The following is a 27,358-nucleotide window of genomic DNA, read 5'->3' as shown; positions in this document are numbered from 1 at the left end:
ATAATGATAGTTTTACTTCTTCTTTTCCAATTTGGATGCCTTTTATTTCTTTTTCTTGTCTGATTGCTGTGGCTAGGACTTCCAGAACTGTGTTGAATAAGAGTGGTGAAAGGGTGCACCCCTGCCTTGTTCCTGATCTTAAGGAGATTGCTTTTAATTTTTGCCCATTGAGTATGATGTTGGCTGTGGGTTTGTCATAGATGGCCTGTATCATGTTGAGGTATGTTCCCTGTATTCCCACTTTGCTGAGCGTTTTGATCATGAATGGGTGCTGGATTTTATCAAATGCTTTTTCTGCATCTATTGAAATTATCATGTGGTTTTTCTCCTTCCTTTTGTTTATGTGATGAATCACATTGATCGATTTGCAAATATTGTACCAGCCTTGCCTCCCAAGAATAAATCCCACTTGATCACGGTGTATGCTTTTTTTCATATATTGCTGGATCTGGTTTGCTAATATTTTGTTGAGGATTTTAGCATCTAAATTCATCAGGGATATTGGCCTATAATTTTCTTTCTTTGTGTTGTCTTTGCCTGGTTTTGGAATCACAATTATACTCGCCTTATAAAAGGAGCTTGGAAGTCTTCCTTCCTCTTGAATTTTTTGAAATAGCTTGAGAAGGATAGGAGTTAGTTCTTTGAATATTTGATAGAATTTACTTGTGAAGCCATCAGGCCCAGGACTTTTCTTTTTTGGGAGTATTTTGGTAACTATTTCAATCTCATTTGTTGTAATTGGTCTGTTTAGGTTTTCTGATTCTTCCAGATTAATTTTTAGAAGACTATAAGTTTCAAGGAATTTGTCCATTTCATCAAGGTTGTCTAGTTTTTTGGCGTACAGTTCTTCATAGTATTTTCTTACAATATTTTATATTTCTGTTGTGTCAGTTGTTATTTCTCCACTCTCATTTCTAATTTTGAGTCCTCTCTCTTTTTTTCTTGGTGAGTCTGGTTAAAAGTTCATCAATCTTGTTTACGTTTTTAAAGAACCAGCTCCTGGTTTCATTGATCCTCTGTATTGTTTCTTTAGCCTCTATGTCATTTATTTCTGCTCTGATCTTTATTATTTCCTTTCTTCTACCACCTCTGGGCTTTACTTGCTGTTCTTTTTCTAGTTTTTTTAGATGCAGGATCAAGTTGTTTATTTGAGCTTTTTCTAGCTTTTTAAGGTATGCCTGTAATGCTATGAATTTCCCTCTCTGGACTACTTTTGCTGTCTCCCATAAATTTTGAGTTGATGTATGCTCATTATCGTTCATTTCTAGGAATTTTTAAATTTCTTCTTTGATCTCATTGTTAACCCATTCATTATTTAATAGCATGCTATTTAGTTTCCAAGTGTTTGAGTATTTTTCAGTTTTGCTTTTGTGGTTGATTTCTAGTTGCATGCCATTGTGATCAGAGACAGTGCTCGATATGATTTCAGTCTTTTTAAATTTGTTGAGACTGCCTTTGTGCCCTAACATGTTGTCTATCCTAGAGAATGTACCATGAGCACTTGAAAAGAATGTATATTCTGTTGCTTTAGGGTGAAAGATTCTGAAGATATATATTAAATCGAGTTGATCTAGTATGTCCTTTAAGTCTGCCGTTTCTTTGTTAATTTTCTTTCTTGAGGATCTATCTAGTGATGTTAGTGGGGTATTAAAATCTACTATTATAGTATTGCTGTTGATCTCGCTCTTTAAATCCATCAAAGTCTGCTTTATATATTTAGGTGCTCCAATATTAGGTGCGTAGATATTTATAACGGTTATATCTTCCTGTTGGATTGCTCCCTTTATCATTATGTAGTGACCTTCTTTATCTCTTACTATAGCCTTTGTTTTAAAGTCCATTATGTCTGATATAAGTATTGCTACCTCAGCTTTTTTTTCATTTCCATTGGCATGAAATATTTTTTTTAATCCTTTTATCCTCAGTCTATGTGCATCTTTTGTTTTATGGTATGTCTCTTGTAGACAGCATATGTATGGGTTCTGTTTTCTTATCCACACAGCTACCCTATGTCTTTTCATTGGATCATTTAATCCATTTTAATTTAAAGTTGTTTTTTTTGGGGGGGGGTGTATTTTGTATTTTTCTGAAGCTGGAAATGGGAGGCAGTCAGACAGACTCCCGCATGCGCCCAACCGTGATCCACCTGGAACGCCCACCAGGGGGCGATGCTCTGCCCATCTGGGGCATCGCTCTGTTTTGACCAGAGCCACTGTAGTGCCTGAGCAGAGGACACAGAGCCATCCCCAGCGCCCGGGCCATCTCTGCTCCAATGGAGCCTCGGCTGCGGGAGGGGAAGAGAGAGACAGAGAGGAAGGAGAAGGGGAGGGGCGGAGAAGCAGATGGGCGCTTCTCTTGTGTGCCCTGGCCGGGAATCGAACCCGGGACTCCTGCATGCCAGGCCGACGCTCTACCACTGAGCCAACCGGCCAGGGCCTAAAGTTATTATTGATATGTAGTTGTTTATTGCCATTTTATTCTTTAAAACTGTATTCCTCTTTTGTATATTCTTTTTCTCCTTTGATCTGTTTACAACAGGCCCTTTAGCATTTCTTGCAGCCTTGGTTTGGTTGTAGTGAATTCCTTGAGTTTTTTTTTTGTCTGGAAAGCTTTTTATTTCTCCTTCAATTTTAAACGATAGCCTTGCTGGATCAGTAGTCTTGGTTGTAGGCTCTTGTTCTGCACTACTTTGAATATTTCTTGCCATTCTCTTCTGGCCTCAAGTGTTTCTGTTGAGAAGTCGGAAGTCATCTTGATGGAGGCTCCTTTGTAGGTGATAGTCTTTTTTTCTCTAGCAGCTTTTCATATTTTCTCTTTATCATTTAGCTTTGGTATTTTAATTATGATGTGTCTTGGTGTAGATTTCTTTGGGTTTCTCGTTAATGGAGTTCTCTATGCTTCTTGAACTTGTGAGATGTTTTCATGCCTTAATTGAGCGAAGATTTCAGCTATGATATGTTTGAACAAAGTCTCTATTCTTTGTTCTTTCTCTTCTTCAAGAACCCCTATGATGTGGATGGTATTTCTCTTCATGTTGTCACAGAGCTCTCTTAGAGTTTCCTCAGACTTTTTGAGTCTCTTTTATTTTTTCTGCTCTGTTTCCGTGCATTTATCTTGTCCTCCAACTTGCTGATTTGATTCTCAGCTTCATCCATCCTGCTTTTAATTCCTTTCATTGTGTTCTTCATTTCTGATATTGTATTTGTCATTTCTGACTGATTCTTTTTAATTATTTCAATGTCCTTTTTTATATTTGCTATCTCTTTATTTACGTGTTCGAAATGACCATCTATTGTTGTTCTAGTATCTTTGAGCATCCTAACAATCGTTATTTTAAACTCTGCATCTGGTAATTTAGTTATATCTGACTCATTCAGGTCCTTTTCTGGGGATTTCTCTTGATTCATTTGTGTTTCATTTCTCTGCTTTCTCATTTTGTCTTTGTAAAAGAAGGTTTTCGCCACTGGAATCCACTGGGTGTGGCCTCTTTGTTCCCTAGGTGTGGTCTGTCTGCAGGCCCACCACCCCCTCTGCTGTTGCTACCTAGGGCGTTTGGGTATGGGCGTTGCCAGTGCCTGCCCACTGGGGCTGTTGCTGTGGTTTCCGCCTCTCCTTCACGGGAGTGGCTGTGATCATGTGCTCGGGTGTACAAGCCTCAGTGGCCTTGGCCTTCACCCCGTCCCTGCTGGTGGCGTTATGCTTGGCCCTGAGGGCAGGGGTGAACACCTTTGCTCAGCTGCAGGTCTCCACCTAAGTCTGGGCTTTCACCCCACCCTTGCAGGAGGAGCCTGCTTGTGGGATGGCTGCAAGCCTTGGCTCCACAGGCCAGGCGTGACTGCGTGCCCATGCTCAGTAGCGGGACTCTGCCTGTTCTGAGCTTTTGGCTATACCCCTGCGGGAGGAGCCGGCTCCCAAGTCAGGCCACAAGCCTCGGCTCCATGGGCGGGGCAAGGCTGTACTCCTGCGCCCTTGCTCAATGGCAGGTCTCCGCTCCTTCCAGAGCTCCTACTCTTCCCCCGCAGGCTGGATTGTAGGCGGCCTGCAGTTGGGCTTGACCACTTTTGCACGACCCCTCCTTCCCAGCCGGGCACTACTGAGCTCACACCTGGGCCTCAGTGGTGGCCAGCCGGCTTCCGCCCTTGCCGCCAGAACCGCGCCTCTGCGTCCAGCCGCCGCCCGCCCTCGCACAAGCCCTCAGTCGTGTGGGTGTGGGTGCTGCAGCTCAGACCCTAACACTCACTACTGTAGTCCCGAAAGCTTCCTCCTTCTAAGCGACTCTGCTCTGAGTGCTGCGAGAGAGCTTGTTTGGCTGGTGTCCTGCTTCCCTTTGCTGGTATTGCTGTTTCCAGGGGAAATATTCACTTTAGAGTTGGGGAATGACTCACTCCAGAGGTTAGGGTGGCTGTCTCTCAAAATGTTTCTCCTTGTGCCTCCTAGATTACACTCTCTTCCTGTTACTCTGGTCCTCTCCTCTCTCCCCGTCCACCAGAGCCCTGGTGAGTGGTTGTGAGAGAGGTTTTCTGCGCCGTCCCTTTAAGAATAATCTTGGGTCTGAGAAATCAGTGTCTTTCTCACAAACAGTATCCTGTCTTGTTTTCCAGCTAAATACTGTCCATACGCCTCTTCTCGGCTTTGGGACTGCAAGCTGGGGCTTTGTTCCTGGGACTCAGGACCCTCCCCTTTTTGCTTAACTCACTTCCCGCCACATGAGTCTCACCCAGCTGCCATTCGCTCCGGGGAGCTGGGCAGCCCTCTCCGCGTTTCTGCTTTTCCTACCAGTCTCAGTGTGCCTTCTTCAGTGTTCCTTGGTTGAAGAGTCCTCTTAGTTTAGTCCAAAGTTGGTTTTTTCAGATGATGGTTTTTAAAATTAGTTTGTAATCCACTTTGGTTCTGGGAGGTGGAAGTTGGTACATCCGCCTACTCCATCGCCATCTTGTCTTCCTCTTTTTTGTTTTTTGACAGAGACACAGTCAGAGAGAAGGACAGATAGGGACAGACAGACAGGAATGGAGAGAGGTGAGAATCATCAGTTTTTCGTTGTGGCACCTTAGTTGTTCATTGATTACTTTCTCATATGTGTCTTGATAATGGGGCTACAGCAGACCAAGTAACCCCTTACTCAAGCCAGTGACCTTGGGTCCAAACTGGTGACCTTTGCTGAAACTAGATGAACCTGCACTCATGCTGGCGACCTCGGGTTTTGAACCTGGGTCCTCTGCATCCCAGTCTGACACTCTATCCACTGCCCCATCGCCTGGTCAGGCTGAAGTACTGTGGTTTTAAGGAAAAGATTTTGTACAGTTACTTGAGTTGCAAGCTAAACTAGCTGCTTTTTTTTTTTATGGAACATTGTTTTTACTTGATAGATTGCTGATAAACTATAGTTATTTTTATATTATTCCTTTTTAAAAGAAAATTTTCTTAAGTGAGAAGTTGGGCGGCAGAGAGATAGATCGTCACTTGTTTCATGGCCAGGATCCACCTGGCAAGCCCCCTACCAGGTGATGCTCTGCCCATCTGGAGCTTTTGCTCTGTTGCTCGGCAAGTGAGTTATTTTAGCACCCGAGGCAAGGCCATGGAGCCATCTTCATTGCCCAGGGCCAACTTGCTCCAACCGAGCCATGGCTGCAGGAGGAGAAGAGAGAGAAAGAGAGGGAGAAGGAAGAGGGGTGGAGAAGGAGATGGGTGCTTCTCCTGTGTGCCCTGACCACGAATCAAACCCAGGACATCCACACACCAGGCTAACTCTCTACCGCTTAGCCAACCAGCCAGAGCCCATTTTCTTGTCTTAAAAAATATATATATATATATATATATATATATATATTTTTTTTTTTTTTTTTTTTTTTTTTTTTTTGCATTTTTCTGAAGCTGGAAACGGGGAGAGACAGTCAGACAGACTCCCACATGCGCCCAACCAGGATCCACCCGGCACGCCCACCAGGGGCGACACTCTGCCCATCAGGGGGCGATGCTCTGCCCCTCCGGAGCGTCACTCTGCCATGACCAGAGCCACTCTAGCGCCTGGGACAGAGGCCAAGGAGCCATCCCCAGCGCCCGGGCCATCTTTGCTCCAATGGAGCCTCGGCTGCGGGAGGGGAAGAGAGAGACAGAGAGGAAGGGGGGGGGGTGGAGAAGCAAATGGGCGCTTCTCCTATGTGCCCTGGCCGGGAATCGAACCCGGGTCCCCCGCACGACAGGCCGACGCTCTACTGCTGAGCCAACCGGCCAGGGCCTTAAAATATATTTTTTAATACTACAGTTTACATTCAGTATTATTTTGCATTAGTTACAGGTGTAATAGCATAGTGGTTAGGTAATCATATACTTCACAAAGTGTTTCCCTGATTTTTCAGTGCTCACCTGGCACCACATACACAATTATTGCAATATTATTGACTATATACCCTAATGCTGGACTTTACATCCCTGTGACTATTTTGTAACTACCAATACGTACCTTTTTTTTTTTTTCTTTTTGAGAGAGAGAGAAGCACCAATTGGTTGTTCTACTTAATTGCACATCTATCAGTTGCTTCTTATACGTTCCCTGACCAGGGTTTGAACCAGTGCACTCTGGGTCTTGCTTGCTCCCTTGTGATCAAGCCTTGACTAGGGCTCAAACCAGCAACCTGCAAGTTAGCTGGCAACCTTGGGATCGAATTGATGCCTTTAGAATTGAACTGACCCCCTTGGGAATGAGCTGGTGACCCCCAGAATCAAACCAGTGACCTCAGCACTCTTGGCTCTTCATCCACTGCACCACCAGCCAGGACCAATTTGTACTTCTTAACCCCTTTACCTTTTTCACTAGTTCCCCAAACACCTTCCCCTCTGGCAGCCATCATTCTGTTCTCTGTGTCTGTGAGTCTGTTTCAATTTTGTTTATTTTGTTCTTTAGATTCCACGTGTAAGTAAAATCATAGCATAATATCATCTAGGTCCAACCATGCTGTCTCAGATGGTAAAATTTCATTCTTTTTTAAGGCCAAGTAATATTCGTGTGTGTGTGTGTGTGTGTGTGTGTGTGTGTGTGTGCATGCGCCATAGCTTTTTTTATACCCTCATCTATTGATGGGTACTTGAGTGACTTCCATATCTTGGCTATTATAAATAATGCTGCAGTGAACATCAGGGTACATACGTTCTTTAGATTTCTTTGGATATATACCCAGAAATGGAATTGGTGGGTTATAGGACAGTTGTATTATTTATTTATTTTTATTTTTATTAATTTAAAGTGGAAGGGAGAGAGAGATCAATTTATTGTTCCTCTTATTTATGCACTCATTGGTTGCTTCTTGTATATACCCTGATGGGGATGAACCCACGACCTCAGGGCAACAGATGACTCCCTATCCACTAAGCAAACTGGCCAGGGCCTTTTTTTTGTTAATTGAATTTATTGGGATGACATTGGTTAATAAAATTATATAGGCTTCAGGTATACAATTTTATAACATATCCTCTCTGTTTTGTATTTTGATTGCATCACCCCAATTCAAGTCTCTTCTATCATTTTTTTTTTTTTTACCAGCAAAGGAGAGAGATTGAGAGAGGGACACAGATAGAAAGGAAGGAAGAGAGATGAGAAGCATCAACTTATAGCTGTGGCACTTTAGTTGGTCATTGATTGCTTTCTCATATGTGTCTTGACCTGGGGGCTGCAGCCAAGCCAGTGACCTCTTGCTCAAGCCAGCAACCTTTGGGCTCAAACCAGTGACCATGGGGTCATGTTTGTGATCCCATGCTCAAACAAGATGAGCCCACATTCAAGCCAGCAACCTTGGGGTTTCGAATCTGGGTCCTCAGTGTCCCAGGTTAACACTCTTCACTGCACCACTGCCTGGTTAAGCCCATCATCATTTTTTTCTTCTTTTTTTTTTTTTCCAAGTGAGAGGAAGGGAGATAGACTCCCACATGTGCTCTGACCGGGATTGACCCAGCAATCCATCTGGGGCCCGTTGCTCTGTCCATCTGGGGCCATGCGCAATTTAACTTTTTAGTGCCTGAGGTGGAGGCTTCACAGAGCCATCCTCAGTGCCTGGGGCCAGTGCACTTGAGCCATGACTGCGGGAAGACAAGAGAGAGAGAGAGAGAGAGAGAGAGAGAGAGCCTGACTGGGAGGTGGTGCAGTGGATAGAGCATCCGACTGGCTTGCAGAAAACCCAGGCTCGAAACCCTAAGTTCTGTGGCTTGAGTGCGGGCTCATCTGGCTTGAGCGTGGGCTCATCTGGCTTGAGCGTGGAGTTGTTGGCTTTAGTATGGGATCATAGGCATGATCCCATGGTCTCTGGCTTAAGCCCAAAGGTCACTGGCTTGAGCCCATAGGTCGCTGGCTTGAGCCCAAGGTTGCTGGCTTGAGCCCAAGGTTGCTGGCTTGAGCAAGGGGTCACTCGCTCTGCTGTAGCCGCCCAGTCAAGGCACATATGAGAAAGCAATCAATGAATAACTCAGGTGCCACAACGAATACTTGATACTTCTCATCTTTCTCTCTTCCTGTCTATCCCTGTTTTCTCTCTCTGTCTCTCTCTCTTTGTCACCAAAAACAATAAAGACAAAGAGAGAAGGAGGAGTGGGAGAGGTGGAGAAGCAGATGGTTGCTTCTTCTGTGTGCCCTGACCACGAATCCAACTTGGGACATCCACACGTAGAGCTGACACTCTACCACTGAGTCAACTAGCCAGGAGCAATCATTATTTATTCCACCCTTTATTTACCCTCTTCTAGAACCTCCTCCCACCCCTCTTTACTTCTTATAATCACCATACTGTTGTTTGTGAAGTTTTTTCTTTGCTTAATCCTTCCACATTTCTTACCCAGCACCCTTCCCTTCTGATAGCTATCAGTCTGTCTTTGATCTATAAGTCTTTTGTTTTGTTTGTTAGTATATTTTGTTCATTAGTTAATTCTCTGCCCATTTTTTAATTGGATTGTTTGGATTTTTTTGGTGTTAGTTGTATGAGTTCTTTATATGTTTTAGATATTAAACCTTTATCAAATATAAAATTGGCAAATATATTCCCCAATCAGTAGGTTTTTTTATTTTTTTGATGGTTTCTTTGCTGTGCAAATGGTTTTTAGTTTGATATAGTCTCATTTATTTTCTTTTGGAGACTATAGTTAATTATTATTTTATTTTAAAATTGGATTTATTAAATACGGTTATGACACTGGATAGCAACAATTGTCAAGTGCCCAGTTCTACAGCTCATCTCACTACACTGTATTGTGTGTTCACTGCCTTGCCCTCACCCCCACCCCCATCAGGTCTTTGTCTGTCATCTTTGATATTCTCCTATACTTGGACAGGTTATAGTTGTTTTGATTTAGGCATTTGGCAAACATTTTTATTTATTTATTTATTTATTTATTTGTGTTTTTCTGAAGTGTGAGAAGTGGGGTGGCAGAGAGACAGACTCCCGCATGTGCTTGACTGGGATCAACCCAGCATGCCCACTAGGGGGTGATGCTTCTTTACAACCGGAGCCATTCTGGTGCCTGAGACAGAGGCCATGAAGTCATCCTCAACACGTGGGCCACCTTTGCTCCAATGGAGCCTTGGCTGTGGGAGGGGAAGAGAGAGAGAGAAAAGAGAGGGAGAAGGGTGGAGAAGCAGATGGGCGCTTCTCCTTTGTGCCCTGACTGGGAATCAAACCCGGGACTTCACACACCAGGCCAACACTTTACCACTGAGCCAACTGGCCAGGGCCAGCAGACATTTTTTAAAAATATGAACAAAACCTATTATTGCTTCATGGCAAACAACTAATATTATTTGTTACCAGTGATTTTTTTTAAAAAAAGCTTTTAGGAAGAAAATTAAGTTTTAGGAAGTTTTTATTTACAATTGCGAGCTTGATAGTGCCTCACACTTAAAGAAGATGAGATTGTTGGTGACATTAACAGATGGTGATTTTTTTTTTTCTTTTTTTTTTTCTTTTTTTTTGCATTTTTCTGAAGCTGGAAACAGGGAGAGACAGTCAGACAGACTCCCGCATGCGCCCGACCAGGATCCACCCAGCACGCCCACCAGGGGCGACGCTCTGCCCACCAGGGGGCGATGCTCTGCCCCTCCGGGGCGTCGCTCTGCCGCAACCAGAGCCACTCTAGCGCCTGGGGCAGAGGCCAAGGAGCCATCCCCAGCGCCCGGGCCATCTTTGCTCCAATGGAGCCTTGGCTGCAGGAGGGGAAGAGAGAGACAGAGAGGAAGGAGGGGGTGGGGGTGGAGAAGCAAATGGGCGCTTCTCCTGTGTGCCCTGGCCGGGAATAACAGATGGTGATTTTAAAATATATAATGAAATGATCAACATTTGGAATGTTTGCATAACTCAGTGAACAAATATTTTGAAAAGATCAATACATGATATTATAAAATTGTACGTAGGTAAAATATCTATTTATATTGTAAGGCAGATTGCATATGTAAAGAGATTAGATATTTATTGTGTAATAAATTGCTCTAAAATATAACATTTTGAAACAAACATTTATTTTTTAGTTTCTGTGGTTCAGGAATCTGGTGTGGCTTAGGTGTCTTTAGTTAGGGCAGGGGTAGTCAACCTTTTTATACCTACCACCCACTTTTGTATCTCTGTTAGTAGTAAAATTTTCTAACCACCCACTGGTTCCACAGTAATGGTGATTTATAAAGTAGGGAAGTAACTTTACTTTATAAAACTTATAAAGCAGAGTTACAGCAAGTTAAAGCATATAATAATAATTACTTACCAAGTACTTTATGTTGGAGTTTCGCTAAGTTTGGCAGAATAAAGCTTTATAAAACAACTTACTATAGTTAAATCTATCTTTTTATTTATACTTTGGTTGCTCCGCTACCGCCCACCATGAAAGCTGGAACGCCCACTAGTGGGCGGTAGGGACCAGGTTGACCACCACTGAGTTAGGGCCTCTCACAAGGGTATAATCAAGGTGTCAGCCAGGACCACAGTCATCTCATCGCTTGAATAGAGAAGGATCTCTCTTTCTGAGCCCACTTATATGGCTTTTTGTTGTTTGGAGAAATCACGTCCTTACCGCAGAGCATATGAGAAAGCTGGAGAGGGCTTGCCAGGATGGAAGCCACCATCATTTTAGACCTAATCTTGGAAGTGACATGTCTTTCAGTCTTATCACCTCTGCCACATTCTATTTAGTCTTGCCCATACCCATGATATTCACACACAGGTTGTGCATATTGAGAGATAGAGATAATTGAGGGTCATCTTAGAGACTGCCTACCACATTAACCTATAGATTTTGATGGAGTAGAGTATGCAAAGTTTATTGATAGCTTTCATATTCCACATTGCATTTAATCTTTTTTTTTTTTTTTTTTTTTTGTATTTTTCTGAAGTTGGAAACGGGGAGGCAGTCAGACAGACTCCTGCATGCGCCCAACCGGGATCCACCTGCATGCCCACCAGGGGGTGATGCTCTGCCCATCTGGGGCGTTGCTCTGTTGCAACCAGAGCCATTCTAGTGCCTGAGGCAGAGGCCATAGAGCCATCCTCAACACCCGGGCCAGCTTTGCTCCAATGGAGCCTTGGCTGCAGGAGGGGAAGAGAGAGACAGAGAAGAAGGAGAAGGGGAGGGGTGGAGAAGCACATGGACACTTCTCCTGTGTGTCCTGGCCGGGAATTGAACCCAGGACTCCTGTATGCCAGGCAGGCTCTACCATTGAGCCAACCGGCCAGGGGCGTATTTAATCTATAAGAAACTACCACTGGTTGAGTTTTGATATAGTATCAGAGGAGAATATTCATAATTATCTTAAAATGCTATTAAAATACTCCTTTTTATAACACATGTCTGTACAAGGTTGGATTTTAATTTTTTTCATATACTTGAACTAAAGGAATAGCCCCAGATTGCAGACTAGAAAGCAGAAGCACATATGAAAATTCAGGTATATTAAGCCAGTTATTAACAGATTTGTGAAAATGTAAAACAGTGTCACTCTTCTCACTAAATTTTTTTTCTACCTGTCCCACTCTCCTAACTATGAAGCTCCTTTTAGTTCTTTTTAGGTAGTCTCTTTAGCCTCAGTGACCAGTACTCCTATTATGTAGGCAGCAGAGTGAGAGTACAGAGGACTGTTGTTTGCTTTATAGCAGATGATCTGGAAGAGTCTGGAAACCACATACTGAAGAGGCAGGCAAAAGTAATAATGGTTCTAGGGCTAGAAATATAGTGGCCTGAGGAGAGGTTTTTGGTTAGACTTAGGATAAATAAGGGGAAACAGATGGGAGCAGGTTATGAGCCCAAGAAATAAAAAGCGCTGGGTAGAAGGCTAGCAATAAGAATCCTAGTGAGAGTCCTTCCTAGTGAAAGGTAGATCGAGTGTCTTATAGAGAAGGGCTAAATTGGGGGTGGGTAGAGTATGAGAGAAAGAGAGTGGAAGAGCAGGGGAGAGAGAGAAAGAATGTAGAATATTGATTGGCCTGCCTTTGGCCATTTATGTATGTATGTATGTATGTATCTATCTATCTATTGAGACAGGAAGGGAGAGAGATGAGAAGCATCAACTCATAGTTGCTGAACTTTAGTAATTCATTGATTGCTTGTTTATACATGCCTTGACCGGGGGACTCTAGCCAAGCCAGTGACCCCCACTTGCTCAAGCCAGAGACCATGCGGTCATGTCTTTGATCTCACGCTCAAGCCTGCTACCCTGTGCTCAAGCTGGTGAGCCCGTACTCAAGCCGGTGATCTTGGGGCTTTGAACCTGGGTCCTCAGCATGCCTGACCAACATCCTATCCACTGTGCCACCACCTGGTCTGGCACCTTCGGTAATTTAAAAGTAGAAGAAAACTACCTTTATGTATTGCCTCCCCAATAATAACATGCTGTCTTAGGTAGCTATATTTTCTCTTATCCTCAGATACTATTGCTTCCTTAATTATTATGGTTTTAGAAATCTGGACAGCAAGTTTTAAGAAGGCGTTCTTGAGACTATTATTTCTGCTAGAAATTTACAATATATGTTTGAAATAGAGCCTCTTGATTAAAAATAGTTCCATAATTGACAAGAATAATATTCCTTGATTCTCTGTAAAGGAAGTGAGGGAGGGAAAAATAATGCAGTATTTAAATTTTTTTTTTGTTACGTGAGAACCAGGGAGGCAGTGTGACAGACTCCCGCATACACCCCCACTGGGACCGGCAAGTGCCCTACTGGGCAATGCTCTGCCTATCTGGGGCATCTGGGGCTGTTACTCAGTTGCTCAGCAGCTGAGCTATTTAGCACCTGAGGCAAGGTCATGGAGCCATCCTCAGTGCCTGGGCCAACTTGCTGCAACCAAGCCATGGCTGCAAGAGGAGAAGAGATAGAGAGAAGGCAGAGGGGGAGGGGTGGAGAAGCAGATGGGCGCTTCTGTGTGCCCTGACTGGGAATCGAACATGGGACTTCCACAACACTGGGCCATTGTTCTACCACTGAGCCAACTGGACAGGGCTTTAAATTTTAAAAAATTCAATTTAAGTTAATGTAGCAACTATAATTCAATATAAGTAAAAAATTCAATACACAACTACAGTATGAAAGGTTCTTTTTTTTTAACCAAATCCCTTTAGTAGAGATATTGCTAGAGATATTTTTTAATATAAATACTGATATATTTATATATATAAATGATATACACAGCTAATGCTTTAAACAAAAATGAGGATTTTTTATGATTTTATTTATTGATTTTACAGAAAGGGATGGGGGAGCAAGAAGTATCAACTCGTAGTAACTTCACATTAGATATTCATTGTTTGCTTGTCATATGTGCCTTGACCCAGCAAGCCCGGGGTTTCAAACCAGCAACCTCAGCATTTCAGGTCAACAATCCACTGCAACACCACAGGCCAGGCAGAAAATGAGTTGTTGTTTTTTTAACATGGTTCTGCGTTTTTGTTTTGTTTTTGTTTGTTTTTACTCAAAAGTTCTTGGATAGAAAGAATTATACTGTATAATAGCAAACAAGCTGTTGGGAAAGATGCTTTGACATGGGGTGGGGGACTTTTATATTTTCTATTTAATCTTACTACTAATCTTAATTTAATAACATGGAACATTGTTCTAGTTATATGTTGGCCAGGAATGCAGTAAGCCAACCTAATGTCTATTAACCATATTGAGTGATTCATTAAATGTCCTTATTTATTGTAATGTATATAAATGTTCTGGCACATTTTTTTAGGTTTGAGAACAGAAACATATAGGAAGGTAACTTTTTGACTTTTGCTTATTAGACTTCACCTGTAAAATACTTCAGAATCAGGCAATAGACACTGTACAGGGGTATCTGAAAACCTTGGTTCTCTGTTCACTTTTCTGTTAAACCGTTATATAACTATGGAAAAAATTTTTCTTCCAAAATTAAAATGTTTTTTGGTATTTATAATTTTTACATGTATATCCATTTACTAAGAAGTTTTCAAATATGGTTTAGAACTTAGTTACTCAAGTGTTATATGGAAGGGTAGTGAGATTCCTTAGGCTAACCTGAATTAGATATTGACAATATTTATAGCTTCATCTCCATGGGGAATCATCCTCAAAAATCTTTCTTCCTATCTTTTACACAGGTTTGGTCAAGCCTCCTTAACTGGGCCTTTATTTTCTCATTTGTAAAACAAAATTGTTGGGCTGAAGATGGTTGAATTACTTATATATGAATGTCTCGAAGGTTTTAAAGCACCTTATTTTTGAAGGAGGGCATCATTATGAATCTATGTTTTAAATCAAGGAATACTTATAGATAAGGAAGTTTTTAGAATTGTTTCAAAATGAATGTTTAAATTTTGTGTCAATTCTATTTTTCCTTCCCCCAAAGCTCCTAAAAGACGGAGGCCTGCACGTTCAATATTTGATGGTTTCCGGGATTTTCAAACTGAAACTAGTAGGTATCTATGAATGTTGATCCTCTTTCTTTCTCTCTCTCTCTGTTCTCTCCTTGTCTTCTCCTCCTTTCCTCCCTCTCTACCACATATAAAACCATTGGTGGAAAAGCACTCATGAACTTGCCTACCGGTCAAGGTCTTAGTTTGTTTTATGTACCTTTCTTAAAAAGAAAAAAATGATTAATATGAGATCTACTTACTTTGAAGAATTACCTTATTTAAAAAGCACATAAAATTATTAATTCAGTCTGTGATTGTTACTAATTACCCCAGAGCTGAATTATTCCAAATTTTAACCTAGTCGTAGCAGAATAATAAGAGATGGAGATCATGTAAAAATTAGGTAATTTGTAAACTTAATCTGCTTTTGAATGAGCACTTAAATACTAGCTGTAATAAAATAAAAAACTGATTACCCTCAAGAACCTGGTACCTATCTATTAAACTAATGACCACAGTTATGGGGGAATTGAAAATAGCAGAAAAAGCCACAACACCCAGAGTAGCCAGTATTAACATTTTGGCTACAGTTTAGAATAGGTTTACCATATTTCCCCATGTATAAGATGCACCTTAATTTTAGGGCCCAAAATATGAAAAAAAAAGTATTAATAAAGTTATTTAATTCAAGTTTTATTCATCATAAATTCCTCATCACTGTCAAAACTCCCATCCATTAGCTTGTCCTCATCTGTGTCTGATGACAAATCATTATCTTCAACAATGAGCGCTAAAATAAGCACAAAAAAACAGGAAAGTCAAGTAAAATAATCTACAACCACTGTATAAGATGCACCCAGTTTTTAGACCCCAAATTTTTCAAAAAAGGGTGCATCTTATACATGGGAAATACACTATATCCTTATATGGAATAAGTTAGAATGCGAATCTTGATTTTACACTGGTGTAGCAATGGAATTTTAAAGAAAAGGTAAGTTACATTTAGAGAATATTGAGAAACTCTTAGACTTTGTTTGATTTTGTAGTTTATTTATAGTAAGTTCATTGAGCCTGACCAGGAGGTGTCACAGTGGATAGGGCGTCAGACTGGGATGCTGAGGACCCAGGTTCAAGACCCCCGAGGTCGAGGTCGCCAGTTTGAGCGTGGGCTCATCTGGTTTGAGCAAAGCTCACCAGCTTGAACCTCAGGTCGCTGGCTTGAGCAAGGGGTCACTCGGTCTGCTGTAACCCCCCGGTCAAGGCATATATGAGAAAGCAATCAATGAACAACAACTAAGGTGCTACAGCTTCTCATCTCTCTCCCTTCCTGTCTGTCTGTTTCTATCTGTCTCTGTCACACACACAAAAAAAAGAGGTTCATTGAAGCACGGGTAGGTCCTATAATTTTGGAGAGTGTTGAGGGGGAACCCAAACTGACTCAGGTCATCCGGGGAATCCTGTGTCCTGCCTGGAGAAGGTGATAGCAGTGTTCATTTTTTCTCGCTGCCAGAAACTTAAAAGACTGGGAATATAGCTAGATTCAATAGATAAATTAGGATCACTTTCAGAACTAGATAAATGGAGTTGAAAGTTTTCCCCTGTGCTAAAGTTAGTTTGGAATATGTGAAGGAAATATTTTGTGTTATTCTAATATAAATTTCTGCTTTTATCTTTACCTTTGGGTAGAAAGGCACTACCAAGTTCTGAGACTCCCTCCCTACCTTGCTTTGTAGTTTTTCAGAATCAGCATTTAATATTTCCTTTTGAGGTCAAGCACATTGTTCGTTAATTCTTAAAATTAATAGATGTTTTTTATATTGTGAGATTTTTGTGTTTTATTACATGGTAATTGAAACTTTCTCATCCTCCTATGATGCAGTTCGGCAAGAACAGGAATTAAGAAATGGAGGAGCCATAGATAAGAAACTAACGACCCTTGCAGATCTGTTCCGGCCACCCATTGATTTGATGCATAAAGGCAGCTTTGAAACAGTAAGTAGTTGGACATTCTAACCCTTAGCTATGAATCCCTTTGCATTTAAAAAAAAAATTTTATTTATTGATTGATTTTCGAGAGAAAGGAAGGGGGGAGAGAGGGAGAGAAACAAATGGATTTGTTGTTCCACTTATTCATGCATTCATTGGTTGATACTTGTATGTGCTCTGACTGGGGATCAAATCTGCAACCTCGGTGTAATGGGAGGAGGCTCTAACCCAGGGGTCGAGAACCTATGGCTCACAAGCCAGATGTGGCTCTTTTGATGGCTGCATCTGGCTCACAGACAAATCTTTAATAAAAATAATAATAACGTTAAAAATATAAAACATTCTGGCCTGACCTGTGGTGGCGCAGTGGGATAAAGCGTCGACCTGGAACACTGAGGTTGCCGGTTCGAAACCTTGGGCTTGCCTGGTCAAGGCACATATGGGAGTTGATGCTTCCTGCTCCTCCCTCTTCTCTCTCTTTCTCCCCTCTCTCTAAAAATCAATAAATAAAATATTAAAAAATATATATATATATAAAACATTCTTATGTATTACAATCCATTCATTTCCTACCGCTCATGTTCATGGTTGCAGGTGGCTGGAGCCAATCACAGCTGTCTTCTGGACAACACCAAATTTTTATTGGATAATGCGTAACGTACACGGGTCGTTGTATGGCTCTCGCGGAATTACGTTTTAAAATATGTGGCGTTCATAGAGATTTCAGCCAAAAAAGGTTCCCGACCCCTGCTCTAACCAATTGAGCTACCTGGCCAGAGCTTCTTTTGCATTTGCAATACCACTTTTTTTTCTTCCCAAGAGCAAAAAAAGTTTTCAGCCTACTCTGTAGAGAATTGGCACCTTAATAAGTATGATATGAGATATAGCTAAAAGGTTACATTTTTTTTCTTTTTATTTATTTTTTATTTTTTTAGTGAGAGAGAGAGAGAGACATTTATAGACAGACAGGATGGGAGAGAGATGAGAAGCATCAACTCATAGTTGAAGTACCTTAGTTGTTTATATGTGCCTTGACTTAGGGGCTCCAGCCAAGCCAGTGACCCCCCCACCTCTTGCTCAAGCCAGCAACCTTTGGGCTCAAGCCAGCAACAATGGGGTCATATCTATGATCCCACTCTCAAGCTGGTGAGCCCACGCTCAGGCGGTGACCTCAGGGTTTCAAACTTGGGTCTTCAGTGTCTCAGGCCAACATTATCCACGGTGCCACTGTCTGGTCAGGCTGGTTACATTCATTTCTGTTTCTACCAGCAGTATATGAGATTGCTTGATAAAGTCATTTTATTAGCCTGTGTGGTATCACTTTAGAATCAATGCCATTTTATAGTTTTTAAATTTTTTTATTATTTTACTTTGTAAAGTTTATATATCTTTGATTAGTACTGAGAATAGTGTGCATGTGTTTGTTGGCTATTTGTGAATTGCTTGTAGATATATTTTGCCTATATTTCTAGGGTGTTCCTAGTGTATTTTAAAAGAATATCTCTGCACCTGACCAGGTGGTGGCACAAAGGATAGAGTGTCAGCCTGGGATGCAGAGGAGACCCAGGTTTGACCCAAGGTCACCAGCTTGAGTACAGGTTCATCTGGCTTGAGCACAGGTTCACCAGATTGAAAGCAGTATTGCTGGCTTGAGCAAGGGGTCACTGGCTCAGCTGGAGACCCCTGGTCAAGGCACATATGAGAAAGCAATCAATGAACAACTAAGGTGCCACAACAAAGTATTGATGCTTCTCATCTCTCTCCCTGTCTGTCTGTCCCTATCTGTCCCTCTCTCTGTCTCTGTCTCACTAAAAAAAAAAAAAAAAGAATATCTCTGTGGTTTTAGAATATATTAGTGGATAGAGTGTCAGCTGTGGATGTCCCATTCAGGGCATACAAGAGAAGCAGCCATCTGCTTCTCTCCCCTTTCTCCCTTTTCCCTTCCCGCAGCCAATGGCTTGATTGGTTTGAGCATACGCTAGGCATTGAGGATAGCTCGGTTGATTTGAGCATCGGCCCTAGACGGGGGTTCCCAGTGGATCCCAGTCAGGCTCTCACTTTAAAAAAAAAGAGCCTGACCCGTGGTCGCACAGTGGATAAAGCATCGACCTGGAACGCTGAGGTCACTGGTTTGAAGCCCTGGACTTGCCTGGTCAAGGCACACAAGGAGTTTCCTGCTCCTCCCCCTTCTCTCTCTTTCTCTTTCTCTCTTTCTCTCTCTCTCTCTCTCTCTCTCTCTCCCTCCCTCCCTCCTAAAATGAATAAAATATTTAAAAAGAAAAGGAAAAAAAATACATTCTCACTCAGTTCTTGGCTATAACTTGGCTAATGCCAAAGAAAATCCTTCCAGAGCAGGTTTATTTGATTATCTAGACATTATAATATAAGTTTAATAAGGGCAGGGAGAACATGCTTCTTTTTATTTTGGTAAATCTTGAGACCCGGCCCTGACATTTAATAGGATCTAATATTTGTTAAACGATTGAGTTCAGTTAGAATGTTAAATATTCCTCTGTGGGAGATATTCAACGGCTTGCTTCTATGTATTGACTAGTATGTTAATAGCTCTTTTGAATTAAAATGACATTTCCATAGATGTAAATCACTTAAATTTCAGGTAAGTCTTATGTGTTTGAATAAAGTAGGCCAAAGAATAACTAAAAAAATTATGTAAATAGCTATAGCTACATATTTGAAAGTGAATTATGATTATTTTAAAAATATTATTCCCTTGACGCACTCTTACACTAGCCTAAGTGAAGTATTTAGTGTAAGAAATTCAACCATAAGCTTGTTCTTCAATTTTAATTTTCTGAATTATAAGACTTGAAAGTGTCTGACTACATGTAACAGAAAGTCCAAATGATGGAGATTTGACCAAACAAGGGTTTCTTTTTGAAATGTATACAAGCCTAGAGTTGAAGGAGTCTTTGGTGTTTATCAGTTCAAAGATGTCAGGTCAGGTTAGGTGTCTCCTCAGTTTTCTTCATCTTTCCTTCCAGATCTTTTTTTTTTTTGTACTTTTCTGAAGTTGGAAACAGGGAGGCAGTCAGACAGACTCCCGCATGCGCCCGACCGGGATCCACCCGGCACACCCACCAGGGGGCAATGCTTTGCCCATCTGGGGCTTCACTCAGCTGCAACCAGAGCCATTCTAGTGCCTGAGGCAGAGGCCACAGAGCCAGCCTCAGCGCCTGTTTCCCTCCAGATCTTAACATGGCAGCTGCTATCCTTTGTAGTGTTCTCATAGTACAACCACTGAGGGAGCAGAGCAGCAATATGAACAGTTTTGACATTTTTTCCATATTCATTAACTTTTGAGTTGCTCTAGGGCTTAATGAAATAATTCTGAACTTGATTTAATATAGTCACTTTGGGCTCATAAAAAGTAGTTACTCTGCTACTTGTTCATTGAAGGAAAATAGGAATCTTTTTTATTTTATTTTTGTATTTTTCTGAAGTTGGAAACAGGGAGGCAGTCAGACAGACTCCCTCATGCGCCCGACCGGGATCCACCCAGCATGCCCACCAGGGGGCAATGCTCTGCCCATCTGGGGCCTGAGGCAGAGGCCATGGAGCCGTCCTCAGCATCCGGGCCAACTTTGCTCCAATGGAGCCTTGGCTGTGGGAGGGGAAGAGAGAGATAGAGAAGAAGGAGAGGGGGAGGGATGGAGAAGCAGATGGGTGCTTCTCTTGTGTGCCCTGGCCGGAAATCGAACCTGGGACTCCTGCACACCAGGCCAACGCTCTACCACTGAGCCAACCGGCCAGGGCAGGAAAATAGGAATCTGTTTTGATATTGTCATCTGAAGTTTGATTCATTTTTTAAAGTTACAATACATCACCTTTTTTTCTTTGTATATCATGACCTGTGTTGTTTACAAGTCTATTCATGTTTTCACTACAACTAACCTTTATCACTTATGAGTCTTTAAATGACATTAACACTCCCAGAAAAAGTATGTATTTCATTATAACTAATGATATAGCTATTCTATATAAATTATGAAGGTAATATGCAAAAGTAAGCTGTTGAAGGTTAGACAAGTGAATGTTAAAAACTTTAGGGACGGCCCTGGCCGGTTGGCTCAGCGGTAGAGCGTCGGCCTAGCGTGTGGAGGACCCGGGTTCGATTCCCGGCCAGGGCACATAGGAGAAGCGCCCATTTGCTTCTCCACCCCTCCGCCGCGCCTTCCTCTCTGTCTCTCTCTTCCCCTCCCGCAGCCAAGGCTCCATTGGAGCAAAAGATGGCCCGGGCGCTGGGGATGGCTCTGTGGCCTCTGCCCCAGGCGCTAGAGTGGCTCTGGTCGCAATATGGCGACACCCAGGAGGGTCGCAACATGGCGACGCCCAGGATGGGCAGAGCATCGCCCCCTGGTGGGCAGAGCGTCGCCCCCTGGTGGGCGTGCCGGGTGGATCCCGGTCGGGCGCATGCGGGAGTCTGTCTGACTGTCTCTCCCTGTTTCCAGCTTCAGAAAAATGGGGGGAAAAAAAAAAAAAAACTTTAGGGACACACTCTTTGTTTGCTCAGGCAGGTCCCATAGGTTTGGGCACAATATTAGATATAGATTTGAGCCTTAATGTTGCAGGTTTAGAAATTGGACTTTCTTTTTTTTTTTTTTTTTTTTTTTTTTACAGAGACAGAGAGTCAGAGAGAGGGATAGACAGGGACAGACAGATAGGAACGGAGAGATGAGAAGCATCAATCATTAGTTTTTCATTGTACATTGCAACACTTTAGTTGTTCATTGATTGCTTTCTCATATGTGCCTTGACCACGGGTTTTCAGCAGAGCGAGTAACCCCTTGCTCGAGCCAGCGACCTTGGGTCCAAGCTGGCGAGCTTTTGCTCAAGCCAGATGAGCCCGTGCTCAAACTGGCAACCTTAGGGTCTCGAACCTGGGTCCTCGGCATCCCAGTCCGACGTTCTATCCACTGCGCCACTGCCTAGTCAGGCATAGTTTAAATAGAGGTAGATTATATTCAAGGGTTCTGGAGAGACTGATTCATTTATTTATTTAATATTTATCTAGGCCTCCTTTTGCAAGGCGTTACTCTAAATTACAGGGATTATATTTGTTAGGATAAAGATTTTACTACATGTGAGAGAGACCAGGAAGAAAACAAATAGTATCTTAAACAAGATAGAAGTTCAAGATCTTAGGATGGTACTGCTCTATGAAGTTACTAGCAGTGCAGTTTTTTTGTCTTCTTCTATTTTCTAGGTCTTGCTTGCCTTTGTTCACATGATTCAGGTTGCTTACCACCGTGTTTGCTTTCCAGCCAGCATGAAGGAGAGAGGGGGCTAATAGGGGTACACCTTTTCTCTTCAAAGGCATAACCCAGAAGTTATGTACATCACTTCTGTTCACATCTCATTGACCAAAACTTGGCAATATGGCTACCCCTAGCTGCAAGGGACACTAAGAAATCCAAGTGCTAAGCTAAAAATTGGAAGTTCTGTTACTAAGAGGGAAAAGAGGAAAATGGGTATTTGGTTCTTATAAGCAGTTTCTGCCACAGGTAGATAGTGATAAACAAATTATACAAAGTCCTTGCCATCAAAGAGTTTATAATCAAGGGGGAGAAACAGGCCCTGGCCAGTTGCTCAGTGGATAGAGTGTCAGCCAGGCATTCAGACGCCCCAGGTTTGATCTCTGGTCAGGGCAGACATGAGAAGCGACCATCTGCTACTCTTCCTCTTCCCCTCCTCTCTCTCTTCCCCTCCTCTTTCTCTTCCCCTCCTCTCTCTCTTCCCCTCCTCTCTCTCTTTTCCTCCTCTCTTTCTTCTCCCTTGCAGCCAGTGGCTCAGTTGATTGGATTGTCTCCTCTGGGCACTGAGAATAGCTGATTTCATAGGTCACTTATGTTTGCAATTTTGAAGAGAGAGGACTATTTTAGATACAAAGATCAGGGAAGATTTTTTTTTTTTTGTATTTTTCTGAAGCTGGAAACGGGGAGAGACAGTCAGACAGACTCCCACATGCGCCCAACCGGGATCCACCCGGCACGCCCACCAGGGGCTACGCTCTGCCTACCAGGGGGCGATGCTCTGCCCCTCCGGGACCTCGCTCTGCCGTGACCAGAGCCACTCTAGCGCCTGGGGCAGAGGCCAAGGAGCCATCCCCAGCGCCCGGGCCATCTTTGCTCCAATGGAGCCTTGGCTGCGGGAGGGGAAGAGAGAGACAGAGAGGAAGGAGGGGGTGGGGGTGGAGAAGCAAATGGGCGCTTCTCCTTTGTGCCCTGGCCGGAAATCGAACTCGGGTCCCCCGCACGCTCTACCGCTGAGCCAACCGGCCAGGGCCCAGAGAAGATTCTTAAAGATGAGATTTGAGGAGAAACCTGAAGTGAAGGGATGTGAACCATAGGAACGTTCAGGGAAAGAGTAGATAGTAAGGTACTGATGTTGGGAGGAACTAGGATGTATTTCTGGAACAGCCAAGGAAATCAGGGCAGCTGGAGCCGAGTGAGTCACCTAGGATGAATGACCTGACTTGGGAAGGGGAACATTTAGCCTGTAAGTTCCATGTACAGAGGAACTTTGTTTTATTTTTTGTTGTAGTCAGTGCCTAGAAGACATTTTGGCACATTATTGTCCCTCATTAAATCTTTATTAAGTGATTAAATGAATAGTCTGGAGTTTACAGTACAGAAAGAATCAGAAAAATTTCCATAATCCTTATTTTCATAAGAAATGCATATATAGCCTGATGAGGCAGTAGTGCAGTGGGTAAAGCATTGGACTGGGACGCAGAGGACCCGGGTTCAAAACCCCAAGATCACCAGCTTGAGCACGGGCTCCTCTGACTTGAGCTCTGGCTCACCAGCTTGAGCGAGGGGTCACTGGCTTGAGCATGGGATCATAGACATGACCTCATGGTCACTGGCTTGAGCCCAAAGGTCGCTGGTTTGAAGCCCAAGGTCACTGGCTTGAGCAGGGGGTTGGTCACTCGCTCTGCTGGAGCCCCCCACCTGCTCCGGTCAAGGCACAAATGAGAACCAATCACTGAACAACTAAGGAGCTGCAACAAATTGATGCTTCTCATCTCTCTCCCTTTCTGTCTGTCTGTCCCTATCTATCCCTCTCTCGCTCGCTCTCTCTGTCAAAAAAAAAATGCATATTTGTTGCCATTTAATTGCACATGCACCTAGTCCTAATTACTAAGAATACTTTGATAATTTCAAAAGTTCTGACATAAATGCTATAAAAGTAAAAATATTTTAGCTAAAAATACAGAGAAAGAATTTGCCTGATCGGTGGTGGTGCAGGGGGTAGAGCGTCTTCCTGGAATGCTGAGGTTCCAAGGTGGAAACCCTGAGGTTGCTGGCTTGTGTGGGGGATCATAACGTGATCTGAGTTGCTGGCTTGAGCTCCTGGGTAAAGGCACATATAGAAACAATAAATAAATAAAAAGAAATGATGACATCAGATCTCTTACAACAAAATGGTGGGATCTTGATAACATTATACGGAGTGAAATAAGTAAATCAGAAAAAAAACAAGAACTGCAGGATTTCATACATTGGTGGGACATAAAAACGAGACTAAGAGACATGGACAAAAGTGTGGTGGTTACGGGGGCGGGCAGGGGGAGGGAATGAGGGGGAGGGGCACAAAGAAAACTAGATAGAAGATGACGGAGGACAATCTGACTTTGGGTGATGGGTATGCTACATAATTGAATGACAAGATAACCTGGACATGTTTTCTTTGAATATATGTACCCTGATTTATTGATGTCACCCCATTAAAATTAATAAAAATTTATTTATTTAAAAATAAATAAATATAAATAAATAAATAAATAAAGTGAAGCAACTACAAGTTGATGCTTCTCATCTCTCTCCTCCCTCTCTCCCTTCCTGTCTCTCTCTCTTAAAAAGAAAAAAAAAATCAATTCAGCCTGACCTGTGGTGGCACAGTGGATAAAGTGTCGACCTGGAAATGCTTAGGTCGCCGGTTCGAAACCCTGGTCTTGCCTGGTCAAGGCACATATGGGAGTTGATGCTTCCAGCTCCTCCCCTTTCTGTCTCTCTCTCTGTCTCTCCCTCTCCTCTCTAAAATGAATAAATAAAAAAATTAAAAAAAAATCAATTCAATAACAAAATATGAGAAAGCAATCAATAGACAACTAAGGAACCGCAACAAAGAATTGATGCTTCTCATCTCTCTCCCTCTCTCTTTCTCTTTCTCTTTCTCTCTCTAAAAAATAAAAAATAATAAGCTTCTGACTAGTTAAATACAGCTTTGTGGCTCAATACGGGGATACTTCCCTTTTTTTTTTTTTTTTTTTACAGAGACAGAGAGTGAGTCAGAGAGAGGGATAGACAGGGATAGACAGTCAGGAACGGAGAGAGATGAGAAGCATCAATCATTAGTTTTTCATTGCGCGTTGCAACACCTTAGTTGTTCATTGATTGCTTTCTCATATGTGCCTTGACCGCGGGCCTTCAGCAGACCGAGTAACCCCTTGCTGGAGCCAGCGACTTTGGGTTCAAGTTGGTGAGCTTTTGCTCAAACCAGAGGAGCCTGCAACCTCGGGGTCTCAAACCTGGGTTGTCTACATCCCAGTCCGACACTCTATCCACTGCGCCACCGCCTGGTCAGGCGGATGTTTCCTTTTTGAACTTGGGTTTTCACCTGTGGAATCAACAGAGAATATTAGAAAACGATTTTCTCTGGGGTATGCATACCAAAAAATAAGACTGTGTAAACCTTCTTAAAGCAGAAGATAGACTTACTCATGTATGTTCTTCAACTGTTATTAAATGTCAGATTGATATGAAAAAGAATATTGTTCCAAGACAAAACTACACAAACTATGTATTTCTTTTAATTGTTCCTGTGCAGAGGTTTAAGGAAGCATTTGCTCATTTGCTTTTTTGCCAATCTTTTTGTATTTGGCAACATTTTAGGTTTTTATGGTAACAAGGAACTGTTAGGTGAAAAGTATAGATGTTGTCCTGACATGCCAAGGTTATGGGTTTGATCTCCATTCGGGGTACAGACAAGAATCAACCAGTGAATGCATGGATGGGTGAAACAACAAATCGGTTTCTCTCTCCCTCCCTCTCTCTCCATCCCCCCTTCCCTCTCTCTCCTCTGTTTCTCTCTCTCTCAAATCAAATAAAAAATATTTTTTTAACTACACTACCATGATTAATATTTGTGCTATAAATTGAGGAGACTTTTAAAGATCATTCTGAAACATTCTTTGATCCTATAATCTCAGTTATTTAAATCCATTCCTAGGAAAACAACCCTAAGAGAAAAACCCTCCATCAGGTTTTATAGTTTTATAGAAATGTTTAGGGTGAGTCTATAAATTAGTACATGGCTAAGAATTAAGATGAATATAATATTTGGAAATGTGAATAGATATGATATTGAAGAAAATAAAACAACATAAAGTAATAAACACACACTGGTTACATCTGTTGAAAAGAAGATGGTGTTTTTGTGAGTAGGGATTAAAAGAGACAATGTGGTAGAATTATGGGGCTTGTTGACCTTAAGTTTATGTAATATTTTTCAGATGTTTAAATGTACAATAAAAACCTAGCCATTATAACAATAATAGTTTATTTAAATTTAAAAAATGCTTGATAATGGACAGTGTAATTATATATACCTATGCAGATTAGTGAAATAATGTATAGATATTAGAAACTCTAGATACCATTTGAGGGAAATAAACTTAGTTGTGTTTTAATGAAAAGATGACAGTTTCTGAACTGTGGAACTTATCAGTTACCAAGTAGAAGTTATTTCTAATACGTGTTGTGTAATTTTACTCTTCCAGGCCAAAGAGTGTGGCCAGATGCAGAATAAGTGGTTGATGATAAACATTCAAAATGTACAAGACTTTGCATGCCAGTGCCTCAACCGTGATGTGTGGAGCAATGAAGCTGTGAAGAATATTATCCGGGAACATTTTATTTTCTGGCAGGTGAGGAAAATTAATCAAATTTTAGTGGTATTTTACTATTGTAGTATGGGATGTTGAGAAGGAGGAATTTATTCATAACCTGGAAAAAATAATAACTGAGTTAAATTATGACATATGAAAAAGTAAAACCATTTATAATGGCTGGTTGATATATTAAGGGAAATTAGGGCAACATTGAAGAATCCCCAAGGGAAGGGGGAAAAAAAAAAGAACCGAGTTAAATAACTATATAATATTCGTATCTCAGAAGAGGTTAAATATCTTGATAGAGTATTCAACTATACTTTTTTTATTTTTAGCGTGTGAGAGAGAGACAGATAGGGACAGACAGATTAGAAGCATCACCATAGTTATTCATTGACTGCGTTCTCATATGTGCTTTGACCAGAGGGCTCCAGGCAAGCCAGTGACCCCTTGCTCAAGCCAGTGACCTTGGGCTCAATCCAGCAACCATAGGGTCTTGTCTATGGTCCCACGCTCAAGCTGGGGACCTCGGGGTTTTGAACCTGGGTCCTTAGCATCCCAGATCGATGCTCTATCCACTGAGCCACCACCTGGTCAGGCTCTATTTTTTTTATATAAATTATCAA

At 42.1% G+C, this 27,358-nt stretch overlaps 1 protein-coding gene and 1 non-coding gene across 2 annotated transcripts in view; one reads left to right on the top strand and one right to left on the bottom strand.

Moving 5' to 3' along the window:
* Positions 1 to 27,358, top strand: part of UBXN7 (UBX domain protein 7) — a 91,805-nt gene that overhangs the window by 39,774 nt on the left and 24,673 nt on the right. The window contains exons 4-6 of the mRNA XM_066241848.1: positions 14,827 to 14,892; positions 16,713 to 16,825; positions 26,622 to 26,768. Of these exons, the coding sequence (XP_066097945.1) occupies positions 14,827 to 14,892; positions 16,713 to 16,825; positions 26,622 to 26,768 (326 nt within the window). The remainder of the gene's footprint in view (positions 1 to 14,826; positions 14,893 to 16,712; positions 16,826 to 26,621; positions 26,769 to 27,358) is intronic.
* TRNAD-GUC (transfer RNA aspartic acid (anticodon GUC)) lies at positions 6,160 to 6,235 on the bottom strand. The gene has a single exon. It is a non-coding gene; the product is annotated as a tRNA-Asp (tRNA).

This window comes from Saccopteryx bilineata, chromosome 8, assembly GCF_036850765.1.
Source record: "Saccopteryx bilineata isolate mSacBil1 chromosome 8, mSacBil1_pri_phased_curated, whole genome shotgun sequence".
Lineage (NCBI taxonomy): Eukaryota > Metazoa > Chordata > Mammalia > Chiroptera > Emballonuridae > Saccopteryx > Saccopteryx bilineata.
This window is presented reverse-complemented; position numbering and strand designations above follow the sequence as displayed.